Raw genomic sequence first — 13,485 nt, 5'->3', positions numbered from 1 at the left:
AGAATGCTAGAGAATTACAAGATTGCCAGGAAAGAACTTAGGAGAGCTAGAAGGGGCCATGAGAAGGCCTTGGTGAGCAGGATTAAAGAAAACCCCAAGGCATTCTACAAGTGTGTGAAGAACAAAAGGATGGGATGTATGAGGATAGGACCAATCACAGATGATAGCAGAAACGTGTGCATGAAGTCGGAGGAGGTAGCAGAGATCTTTAATGAACACTTAGCTTCACTATTCATCAGAAAAATGACCTTGACAATTGTGAAGATGACTTAAAATGCTTGAGAATGTTAATATTAAGAAAGAGAACATGTTGGAGCATCTTAAAAGCATAAGTCGTCAGGACCGGATGAGATTTACCCAAGCTACTGCAGAACGTGAGGGAGGAGATTACTGAGCCAGGGGTGATGAACTATTACTTATCATGAGGAGAAGTGCTGGTGGATTGAAGGTTTCCAACTGTTATTCCCAGGGAGTAGAGATAACCCAGGAAATTATAGACTAGTGAGTCTTATTTCAAGGATAGGCAAGCTGCTGGAGAAAATCCTGAGGGACCGGATAATCTCATTAGGGATAGTCAGCATGGCTTTGTCAGGGGAAGGTCATGTCTCATGAACATGAATGAATTCTTTGAGGATGTAGAAGGAACATTGATGAAGGGGAAGAGCAGGATGTATTGTATATGGATTTCAGTAAGGCATTTGGTAAGGTTGTCCATGCAAGTCTCATTCCAAAAGTAAGGAGATATGGAAACCAGGGAGGCCTTGCTTTGTACATAATGAATTGGTTTTCCAGAGAAGGCAAAGGGTGGTTTGTAGTTGGTTTTAATTCTTCATAGACATCAGTGACGGTGACAGGGATCGTTTCTGGGACCCCTTCTCTTTGTGATTTTTTTAATGATCTGGATGAGGAAGTGAAAAAGTGGGTTTGTAAATTTGCAGATAACCAGAAGGTTGGTTGTGTTGTGGATTGTCTGGAAAGTTGCCAGAGGCTACTGAGGGACAAAGATAGGATGCAAAGCTCAGCTGAGAAGCAGCAAATGAAGTTTAACCCAGTAAAGTGCCAAGTGATTGCTTTCAGTAGGTAGAATATAATGTTAATGAGAGAACTCTGAGCAGTGTGAAAGAACTGAGAGAACTTGGGGCCTACAATCATAGGACACTCATAGCTGCTGTGCAAGTTGATAGTGCTGTTAGGAAAGCATATGATGTGTCGGCCTTCATTGACCATAGGATTGAGTTCAAGAAACATGAGGTAATGATGCAACTATATAAAACCTTAGTTAGACCCTTCTTGGAAAACTGTGCTTAGTTTTGGTCACCTTACTACAGAAAGGATGTGGATGCTATAGAGAGGGTACAGAGGAAATTTACAAGGACGCTGCCAGGATTAGAGAGCATAGGTTGAGTGAACTTGGTTTTTTTTCTCCTTGGAGCAATGGAGGACCAGGGGTGACCTCATAGAGGATTTACAAGATGATGAGAGGTATTGACCGTATGGCTGGCCAGAGCTTTTTCCGAGGGCTGAAACGGTTAACAAGAGGGGCATCATTTTAACGTGCTTAGGAGTAAGTACAGGAGGGGATGTAAGAGGTAATTTTTTTATATACTTCAGTGATGGGTCCATGGAATCCACTGCCAGCAATGGTGTTAGAGCCAGACGCAATAGGATCTTTTAAGAGACTATTAGATAAGTGCATGGAGCTGAGAAAAATAGAGCTATGGAGTAGGGAAATTCTTGGCAGTTGTTAAAGTAGATTATTAGGTTGGCAAACCTAATAAGGGCCTGTACTGTGCTGTGTGTCTATGTTCTATGTTCCATTAGTGATAAAGTTTGTTTTGTGATGAGTCCAGCTAGATAGCTCATTTATCATTTGTAAAGTTGGAAAGGAGAAGATCTGCTTCAATGTTGCCATGCTTAGTGCCATTTATTTCAGCCCATCAAGTCAGCCCCAGTATGATCATGACTGATCTAGGGTGACCATTCTATACCAGTTCTGCATAACCCTCAGTTCCTCTACATTTCAAATATTTATCTATTTCCTCCTTTAATATGTCTAATGATCTGGGCAAAGAATTCCAAGATTCACTACCATAAGAAATAAAAAATTCTACACACTTCAGTTTTAAATTACTTATGTTCCCTTGTTCATGACTCTCCAAAAAGTCAGAATGATATCTTATGTAATGCAGAAACAAATAGAAAGTCAATTATTATTACCCACAGACATTTTCATTGCAGCTTTCATATTTTACACATGTACACACTTTTCAACCACAATAAATATATAAAACACAGAAGAACATTGACTTGATTCATCACATGAGGACTATGTCATAGGAATGATTTGTTATCAGTCGTGGACATTACTAGGAGGTAAGCATTTATTGTTCATCTCTATTCAATATTTATCATGGAAAGGGAAGCTCGACGTTGCAACCCGCCTCACGGACCCGTCCCCTGAAACCCTCTGGGATCAGTTGAAGGCTACCATACTGCAATCCACTGAAGAGGTACTGGGCTTCTCCTCCAGGAAAAACAAGGACTGGTTTGACGAAAACAGCCAGGAAATCCAGGAGCTGCTGGCAAAGAAGCGAGCTGCCCACCAGGCTCACCTTACAAAGCCGTCCTGTCCAGAGAAGAAACAAGCCTTCCGTCGCGCATGCAGCCATCTTCAGCGCAAACTCCGGGAGATCCAAAATGAGTGGTGGACTAGCCTCGCCAAACGAACGCAGCTCAGCGCGGACATTGGCGACTTCAGGGGTTTCTACGAGGCTCTAAAGGCTGTGTACGGCCCCTCACCCCAAGTCCAAAGCCCGCTGCGCAGCTCAGACGGCAAAGTCCTCCTCAGCGACAAGATCTCCATCCTCAACCGATGGTCAGAACACTTCCAATCTCTTTTCAGTACCAACCGCTCAGTCCAAGATTCCGCCCTGCTCCAGCTCCCTCAACAGCCCCTAAGGCTAGAGCTGGATGAGGTTCCCACCCTGGATGAGACATATAAGGCAATCGAACAACTGAAAAGTGGCAAAGCAGCAGGTATGGATGGAATCCCCCCAGAAGTCTGGAAGGCTGGCGGCAAAACTCTGCATGCCAAACTGCATGAGTTTTTCAAGCTTTGTTGGGACCAAGGTAAACTGCCTCAGGATCTTCGTGATGCCACCATCATCACCCTGTACAAAAACAAAGGCGAGAAATCAGACTGCTCAAACTACAGGGGAATCACGTTGCTCTCCATTGCAGGCAAAATCTTCGCTAGGATTCTACTAAATAGAATAATACCTAGTGTCGCTGAGAATATTCTCCCAGAATCACAGTGCGGCTTTCGCGCAAACAGAGGAACCACTGACATGGTCTTTGCCCTCAGACAGCTCCAAGAAAAGTGCAGAGAACAAAACAAAGGACTCTACATCACCTTTGTTGACCTCACCAAAGCCTTCGACACCGTGAGCAGGAAAGGGCTTTGGCAAATACTAGAGCGCATCGGATGTCCCCCAAAGTTCCTCAACATGATTATCCAACTGCATGAAAACCAACAAGGTCGGGTCAGATACAGCAATGAGCTCTCTGAACCCTTCTCCATTAACAATGGCGTGAAGCAAGGCTGTGTTCTCGCACCAACCCTCTTTTCAATCTTCTTCAGCATGATGCTGAACCAAGCCATGAAAGACCCCAACAATGAAGACGCTGTTTACATCCGGTACCGCACGGATGGCAGTCTCTTCAATCTGAGGCGCCTGCAAGCTCACACCAAGACACAAGAGAAACTTGTCCGTGAACTACTCTTTGCAGATGATGCCGCTTTAGTTGCCCATTCAGAGCCAGCTCTTCAGCGCTTGACGTCCTGCTTTGCGGAAACTGCCAAAATGTTTGGCCTGGAAGTCAGCCTGAAGAAAACTGAGGTCCTCCATCAGCCAGCTCCCCACCATGACTACCAGCCCCCCCACATCTCCATCGGGCACACAAAACTCAAAACGGTCAACCAGTTTACCTATCTCGGCTGCACCATTTCATCAGATGCAAGGATCGACAATGAGATAGACAACAGACTCGCCAAGGCAAATAGCGCCTTTGGAAGACTACACAAAAGAGTCTGGAAAAACAACCAACTGAAAAACCTCACAAAGATAAGCGTATACAGAGCCGTTGTCATACCCACACTCCTGTTCGGCTCCGAATCATGGGTCCTCTACCGGCACCACCTACGGCTCCTAGAACGCTTCCACCAGCGTTGTCTCCGCTCCATCCTCAACATCCATTGGAGCGCTCACACCCCTAACGTTGAGGTACTCGAGATGGCAGAGGTCGACAGCATCGAGTCCACGCTGCTGAAGATCCAGCTGCGCTGGATGGGTCACGTCTCCAGAATGGAGGACCATCGCCTTCCCAAGATCGTATTATATGGCGAGCTCTCCACTGGCCACCGTGACAGAGGTGCACCAAAGAAAAGGTACAAGGACTGCCTAAAGAAATCTCTTGGTGCCTGCCACATTGACCACCGCCAGTGGGCTGATAACGCCTCAAACCGTGCATCTTGGCGCCTCACAGTTTGGCGGGCAGCAGCCTCCTTTGAAGAAGACCGCAGAGCCCACCTCACTGACAAAAGGCAAAGGAGGAAAAACCCAACACCCAACCCCAACCAACCAATTTTCCCTTGCAACCGCTGCAATCGTGTCTGCCTGTCCCGCATCGGACTGGTCAGCCACAAACGAGCCTGCAGCTGACGTGGACTTTTTTACCCCCTCCATAAATCTTCGTCCGCGAAGCCAAGCCAAAGAAGAAACATTTGGAACAGCAACTTCTAATCTTCATAATAATGATCAGAAAATCTATTTGTGTTATTCCATCTTCTTGACTGGAATGCTGTTTACTTTCGTGTTTCTTAACCAAACGATTTTCATTACTAATGCATAAGCACCAAAATATAACCAACTATTGCATTCTAGCAATGGGGAAAAAAGTGAAACAGCTAAATATGCCCTGCCCGGTCATACTCAGATGCACATACTAGTCATTTCCTTTTCCAAACCTCATGACAAGATCAAACTGAAGAAGAACTTTGTAAAACAAAAGCTGAGTTTAAAAAAGGTAAAAATGACTGGAATATATGTACCTGCATCAGGTCTTTTGTGATTCAAGAATAAGGGTGCAAGAACAGACACATCACTGGCACACAGCCGTTTAACAACTTTCAGTGAATGTGCAATTTTCAAAATGGGAATGATCTCAGATGAATGAACTTCTCTTCCAAGTTTCCACTGCAAGATGGGTTCTTTAGGGATATAAAATAAAAGAGAAAAAGATCTTATAAATTCTTAAATCATTGCTGATTGATATTTTAACTGGGAAATAAACAGAGCTAATTTTGCAAAGCACTCTAACTGGCAGTTTTCCTTGTTTGTAAACACAAAGATATGATGAGATGATGTATTCAACCTCAATTCTTTAATTCATTATCATTACTAAAGTCAACATTAGCAGCAAAATACACAATGTTATCTAAAATATGGCAGCTAAAAATATGTAATGTTCTTATGTATAACAGAATGAAACTTCCTTCCTTCCATTCATATTCGTCTGTTCCTACCTGCACCCATAATACATCAGATGAACAACAGAAAGATATTCAATATAGTTATTTCTCATTATAAAGCCACCATCTGTATTAGACATGCAAATTTGTAAATTTTATCACAACATAGGCAGAAATAATAGTAAATAAAGACCATGGGGGAGCCAGGCAATAGTCTTCTTGTATTAGCAGAGAGTGGAGAGCTGACAACGATAATTTCTCTTTACATAACACTTTAAAAGCAAGGCAATTTCCAAAAACGGCAGAGAGGTTACATATATTAAACATTTGATCAAAGTAGTATGTATGAAGGAGTGTATTTGGAGGAAAAAATAAGAGGAAATGCTGAGAGGTTCGTTGAAGGCACTCCAGAGTTTAGCGATTTGGCAGAGGTTGATTCAGCTGGCTATGGTGACACAACTAAATTTTATCAAAAGTTCAGAATTACAAAATAAGTCTGAAAGACATTAAAGAGAAAGGGAACAGCATGACCAAATGAGGAATTTTTAAAAAGGGTTGAAAAGGTTAAAATTAAAAAAAATTACATGACCAAGAGACAACTTATGTTAGGACGATGAGTGAGCAGAATCTATTGCAAGCTAGGACAGTTGATCTTCAGATAAACAGGTGCTGACAGAGGATACCCATGTGGGAAACTGGCCAGAAATGCACTGGAAAAGTTCAATCCAGAAATAACAATGTCAATGTGAGTTAATTGTCACATACATAAGTAAATTTTACACATGCACTGAAATTCATACTTGCTGCAGGCAAACAGGTATGTAAGATCACCAACTAGAATAGAAAAATGAAGAGATCTAAAGTTCATCTCAAGGTTTGATATAATCCCAAGGTTGCAAACAGTCTCATCATCATTGGGCTGAGGTGAGGTGAATCCTATCTAGGGTGAAGTAGGTTCAAACAACATGCCTGGCCAGGTACTGAGGACTGTGCTGACAAACTAACAGAGGTCCTTAAGGAGATCTTCAACACATTTTTACATAAGTCCATTGTCCCTGCAAGTTTCAAAGCATCCACCAACATCCTGGTACTAAAGAAAGTGATAGTAACAGGTCTCAACGACTACCGCCCAGTGGCACTGACTTCTACCATTATGAAATGCTTCGAGCATCTGGTGATAGAATGTGTCAAAGCACACCTCCCAGAGATACTGAATCTATTTTAATTCACCTACAGATGGAACTGTTCCACTGATGATGCTATAGCATTGTCTCTCCACTCCATCCTGACCCATAATGGAGAACAACGCCTTGTTTGTCAATCTGCTGTTCATTGATTTCAGCTCAGCATTTAATATAATCATACCCTAGAGGATGATAGAGATGCTGTCCTCACTGGGATTTAACTCACCCCTCTGTAACTACATTCTGGACTTCCCAACAGAAAGACTGCAGTCTGTACGGGTTGGCAGGAGCTCAGTGCACTCCTGTTCATGGTATTAATCTGATTGCCACTTCAGATCCAGCTCCAACAGTCATCAAATTTGCAGATGACCAAACAGTAGTTGCCTCTTCAGCATCAACAATGACTCAAACTACAGAGAAAAGGGGGGAAATCTTGTGATATGGTTGAGAATGACAATCTGAGTCCCAATGTGAACAAGACAAAGGTCATGATTGTGGACTTCAGGAGGACCAGGGATGACCACCTTCCACTAAACATTAATAGCTCAGTAATGGAGAGAATAGAGAGCACCAAGTTACTCAGAGTCTACTTAAGATGTGACGAATTCTGGACACATATCTCCTTACTCATCAGAAAGTTGCAACAGTGACTGCACTTTCTTAGAAGGCGGAGGTGGAAGAGATCAATTTTGAAAATTGGATTATTTGATAACTTAGGCATGGGTCCTCTGGAGGTTTTCTATCCGATGTCTGAGAGCCAGTACTCAATTATTTACAATTTATTTGCTGGTGACCGTGTTTAGTGGGAGGCATTAGATTAGTATGGTTTCTTTTCTTTTTTTCTTTTGTTCTTATTTTCCTTTTTTTTCTGCAACTAGAAGAGATTGGCCTATTTAGATAATCGTAATGTATATCTCAATATTAGAATATGAGATGAAATTTTCATAAGGATTTTTCACTTTTTAAAAGAATTATATAATATGTAATTTATATATGATTCATATTCTATATTGCATTATTTAAAAGCTATATAATTAATTAAAATCTCTATCAGTGGTTCTCAACCTTTTTCTTTCCACTCACAACCCACTAAGTAATCCCTATGCCATTGGTGCTCCGTGATTTGTAAGGGATTACTTAAGGTGGTATGTGGGTGGAAAGAAAAAGGTTGAAAACCACTGTTATAATCATACCTAATGGACTTGTTATGTGCACGGTTTCATAACTCCAAAGGAAATGGGCCAATGACAATTTTTCTCAAGCAAAATATTTCAGTAACAATTGGATCCAGAGCAGTGGTTCTCAATCTTCCTTTCCCACACACATACCATCCTTACTAATCACAGAGCATCAGTGGGATGAGGAATACTTAAAGTGGTATGTGAGTGGAACAGCCAAAGAAAAACAAAGACATTAGGAATGCAATATTCATCTCACATGCCACAAAGGATAAGTTCCTGAAACAACAAAGGAGATAACAAAATTGGAATAGAAGGATTCATTATTGAAGCAAATATTTAAATATATTTTATGTCTGTACTGAGTCAGGCCAGTTGGATGAGAATATAAATTATCTCCATTAAAGAAGTCATGAGCATCTACAAATTTAATCTAATTTCCAAATTTTAATTTTTAATTTAGACATAACAGGCCCTTCCGGTCCCAAGAGCTTGTGTCATCCAAATACCCCAATTTACCTATAGCTCGTGTATATTTTTAAGGGAGGAAGAAAGCAGAACATCCAGAGAAACCCCACGAAGACACGGGGAGAACATACAAACTCCTGACAGTGCCGAATTTGAACCCAGATTGCTGGCGCTGTAACAGCATGGCTCTAACCACTACACTAATCATACTGCAAGGCTGCTTTAGGTTAATTATATCCAAAGAACAATGAATTAATGTTAAAGACAATCATTACACAAAATATTTTGGTAATGTTGATGTGAAACTAGAGGCTCATAGCTTTGACTATCAGTCCAGCAGAGGCAAGGATCTGCAACAGCAAGACAACAACCATACAATATGCTAAGACTGCAGATCACAGTATTAGGAGCACCACTCTAAACATAGAAGTGGATCACAAGGCAACTTCAGCCGTCCACATAAAACCATTGGTAGAATAAAAATGGACAACATTCTGATACTGACGAAAAATCTCTCACATGGACCAAGTAAAACATGCAAGGTCATAGGCTGCGACTATGGAAGAACTCACATTCATTCATGTTTGGAAAATGTGGTGTTTCCAAGAAGGTTGTATCAGATAGTTTACTAGTCCATCATTTAAATTTGAACAGTTTGTGGAAAGAAATGAGTTCAAACATTGCTTCTTTATCATCCAGCTTCAAAATGAAAAATTGAGTGTCCCAGAGTGGTAATGGAGTGAAAGAAAAATTGTATATTTTCTATTACCTTAAATCCATAAAAATACTACAAATGCAACTTTAAAGTATAAGAAAATGAACACATTAATTTTCAAATAGATGTGAACAAAATTTAAATATATGTAATTTTAATGTAAAATGAGCTCTCAGCATACCTCTCATGGTATCTAGCAAAGTTCCATCTGCTGTGTGCAAAGGATCTCCATAATACAACTTCAACTTCACATACCATTCATCTACAGGAAATACATCTATCACAAAAACAATAAAGGTCCATTTGATGCAAGCAAAACATTTTTAAAATCTGACAAGCAAAAAAGTTGACAAAAATATATTTACTGCTTCAATTAATCTTGGATATACTCTATGGAAGTTACCAGAGATTCAACCTTATATGCAAGAAAGAATTTTACTTCAAGGGATATCTCTTAGTTTATTTTACCAGAAAGGGTATGATGGTCACAAGATTGTACATATTGTCCATCTGTGCTGCATATGGTGAAACTTCAGGAACTGATGCAGCCCTTAGGGTAATTGTAATGGGAAAAGAATCCCAAATTGTAATTGAGCCATAATGAAGGAGTCCATTAACATTGCTCTTCTTGAAGTTGCAAGGTAGGAAGGTATTCCCAAAGTAAACGATGAATTCTTGTATATCAACAATGCCAATTTTTTTTTAATATAGAAAATGACAGAACAGGAGCAGTCCCTTCATCCCAAATCTGTGGTAACCATGATGGCATATTAAACTAATTTCAGCTTCCATATTTCCCACCTGTTTATGTGCTTTTCTAAATGCCTCCTAAATGTTGCAACTGTATCTGCTTCCACCACCTTTTTTGGCAGTACATTCCAGGTACCAATCTTCTTGGTGTAAAAAGCTTACTTCACAAATTTCCTTTAAACTTACCCCCTCACCTTAAAGCTATGTCCTCTAGTGTTTGACATTAACATCCTGGGACTCTGAGTTTCTACACAATCTATTGCCTCTCATAATTTTATATACTTCCATCAGGTTGCCCATCAGCCTCCAGTATTCCAGAGAAAACATTCCAAGTTGATGCAATCTCTCCTTAAAGCTAACATACTCAAAATAAGACACACACTTGTGAAGATCTACTGCACCTTTGGGTTGCCACACCCTTTCTCTGGTGTGGCAACCAGTACAGTACACAACATTTCAAATATGGCCTAATCAATGTTTTATACAGCTGCAACATGACTTGCAAATCTATACACTTTTCCCTCAAGTGATGAAAGCTGGTATACCACATGCCTTCTTTACCAATTTATCTACTTGCGTTACCACTTTCAGTGAGCTAAAGACTGGAAATTCTGATCGAGTTACTGCTGTATATTTTAGCCACTGTTAGTGGATAGAATGCCAATTAAGAAGGCTGTACTATACCTGGCAGTGCATTCCAGGTACTGTTGTGTGTGGAGGAAATGCACCTTCCCTGCCTGTCTGGAATGTGTGCATTGTGGGCGGTCATGTGTCGTCCCTGTTTGTCCAATCTCTCCTTAAAGCTAACATCAAAATAAAACACATACTGCTGAAGATCTACTGCACCTTCTGGTTGCCATACCCTTTCTCATCTGTCAATCAAGGTTGGACTCCAGCCACCCATTCGTGTACACCTTGCTGGTGGCTAATTTAAATCACTGTGAGTAATTATTGGCTAGAAGCACAGATTAGCACTGAATATAACACCAACTCATAGCATATTATTTCTCTCCACCTCATAGTCCAAGCCCTGGACATCACTCCATGCCAGGTCACTACTGTGAACATTGCGGGAAGTGTTGCAGGTAAGGTGCGCGCTATACTGAAGCTGAGCCATAGTATTGCAATAGATCAATACTTGAGAGCATACTCCCATTGGTACAGGGAACAAGATATGTGTAAAAGTCCCTGTTTGCAGTGTGTGTACTCAAGTGTGTGAGTATGTCGGGTATAGGTTCATTATCGTTGGAGTCCAAACTGGGTCTGAGGTGAATGACTATATTGTCTCTTAAGTGAAATAGTAATTGAGTACCATTCTTCCGTTTGTCTCTTGTGTGTTAATTAAAGTTAAGTGTGATTGTAACACTTGTGTTCAGACTCGTCGCTCTGTGAATCCACCATATCTGATACTCTGCCCAACACAACAAGTACCCACCACTCTCTGTGGAAAAAAAACCTACCTCTGATATCTCCCCTAAACTTTCTTACATTCACCTTAAACTGGTGTTTTCTTGTATTTGTTCTTTGTAATGTGAAAAAAAGGTGGTGGCTGTCCATTCTATCTGTGCCCCTCATAATCATACACATCTCATCCTAAGTTGCTCAAATTTTGTTGTATTCACTCAGGCTAAGTGAATAACACTCTTAGATCATGCATCATAGGTGGGGAAAAGGCTTTGGAAAGACAGCAGGTTACTCTTTCATTGGAAAATATGAAGCCTCTGACAACTTGGTAGCATGTTCTTAAAATCAAGTGTGAAAATATTTTTGCCATTTTAACTCTCCTTACTTGGGTGCTTTTATAAAATATGAATTAGACTTTGGCTGGGATATTGTAATTAATCACATAAAGCACACTTAAGAAATTGTGAATACTCAAAATGAGAACAGTTTGATTGTAAAATTAGCAAATTCAGTATTGCATGGAAGGTTGTTATGGGCCCAGGTGGAAGATGAAGTAGTATTCCTTAAGTTCTAGTTGAGTTCACTGTAGCAATTTCAAAGGCTGAGAAAAAAAATCAGTGAGAATTGATCGATTATAATTTTGATGAGAGGCCATGAAATTGAAATGCCAGCATTGTATTTCTCTCTCTGTCAATCCATCAGGTCCTGTTGAGGATCTTCACAGTTTTCTGTTTAATTTCAGATTTCCATTTTATTTGCTTTTGGAAGAATACAGTACGTTGTAGCTAGTTGTTTGAAAATCCAACAGCATGGAAGTCAGACAAGAAAATAATGGCAATCATTTGACAGAATATTTATGTATTTAATTACTCTCTAAAGACGAAGGTTTCAAAAGGCAGATGCTGAGAGAATCGAAGGAAAGGTTTTCATTAATCCATCATGCAAAAAAGATGATGTGCTACAGTCCGACAGTTTGGCGTCTCTTTAGGCCAACACTGTTCAAATCTAAGATGTTTTTCATGGGCATGAACTCCATTCGTGTCTCTGCAAAGCCCCTCTACCAACTGTAATATTTCTTTCATGGTTGAATAACCATTAAAACTCAAAGTTCAATATCATTCAAGAAAAGCAATTATTCTTTCTATTACTGCTCTATTATTACCTATGAATGTATTATGCAAAGCTGGTGGGGCTGACGGAATCACTGTAGCGACAGTTCTGCCACTGGTGCGGACATGTGGGAAGTGAGGGAGCAGAGATGCAGTGCTCCCGCGGGGTTCAGTTGACTGCCATTGGCTCAGAGTGGGCTTTGAATGCCCTATTGAGGGAGCTGACGGGTTTTTATTTGAAATTCTGTGACCCGCAGGTCCTGATGGTGGCGCCTATTAATCAGCAGGATCCACAAGGGTCTGCAGACTCCGGGGAAGCAGAGGACGGGAAGACCACCCCCATCTGAGAGAGAGAAGCAGAGGAGGATGACCCACAGGGGTGGTGACCACAGCAGCGGACCAGTGAGGGGGTTCTGCAGCTGAGGGACCAGTGCATGCCGCGGAATGCTGGAGACTCGAGCCAAGGAACCTGCGGAAGCTGTGGGCTGCAGAAGACTAGCTCAAACTGGCTGGAGGGATACCAGGTATCAGAACAGGGATGTGAGGAGGTGCCAAGGGCGCTGAGGGGGTTCCTGACCACGTTGGAGGTTCAGATCTGGAACTCGTGTTGCCAATGGTTTGGAGTGGGCTCTGTGTGGCTGTGGGGGCTGAGGAAGCACTGGAGGCGAAACTACAGGCACTCGGGGACTCTGGGGGAACTCTCTTTTGTTTCTCTCTCTCTCTCTCTGACTGTAAGTCTGACTGTAAGAGGCACTTGGGCAATTGTGACAAACCTGTCTGCCTCACAGCAGGCAAAAAGAAATTTCATGTAATATGCACCAAAGAAAAGGTACAAGGACTGCCTAAAGAAATCTCTTGGTGCCTGCCACATTGACCACCGCCAGTGGGCTGATAACGCCTCAAACCGTGCATCTTGGCGCCTCACAGTTTGGCGGGCAGCAACCTCCTTTGAAGAAGACCGCAGAGCCCACCTCACTGACAAAAGGCAAAGGAGGAAAAACCCAACACCCAACCCCAACCAACCAATTTTCCCTTGCAACCGCTGCAATCGTGTCTGCCTGTCCCGCATCGGACTTGTCAGCCACAAACGAGCCTGCAGCTGACATGGACTTTTTACCCCCTCCATAAATCTTCGTCCGCGAAGCCA

At 41.6% G+C, this 13,485-nt stretch overlaps 1 protein-coding gene across 1 annotated transcript in view; it reads right to left on the bottom strand.

Moving 5' to 3' along the window:
- Positions 1 to 13,485, bottom strand: part of LOC138752852 (cation channel sperm-associated auxiliary subunit beta-like) — a 149,028-nt gene that overhangs the window by 91,801 nt on the left and 43,742 nt on the right. The window contains exons 14-15 of the mRNA XM_069915474.1: positions 9,257 to 9,352; positions 5,111 to 5,269 (exon numbers count right to left, since the gene is read on the bottom strand). Of these exons, the coding sequence (XP_069771575.1) occupies positions 5,111 to 5,269; positions 9,257 to 9,352 (255 nt within the window). The remainder of the gene's footprint in view (positions 1 to 5,110; positions 5,270 to 9,256; positions 9,353 to 13,485) is intronic.

This window comes from Narcine bancroftii, chromosome 2, assembly GCF_036971445.1.
Source record: "Narcine bancroftii isolate sNarBan1 chromosome 2, sNarBan1.hap1, whole genome shotgun sequence".
Classification (NCBI taxonomy): domain Eukaryota; kingdom Metazoa; phylum Chordata; class Chondrichthyes; order Torpediniformes; family Narcinidae; genus Narcine; species Narcine bancroftii.
This window is presented reverse-complemented; position numbering and strand designations above follow the sequence as displayed.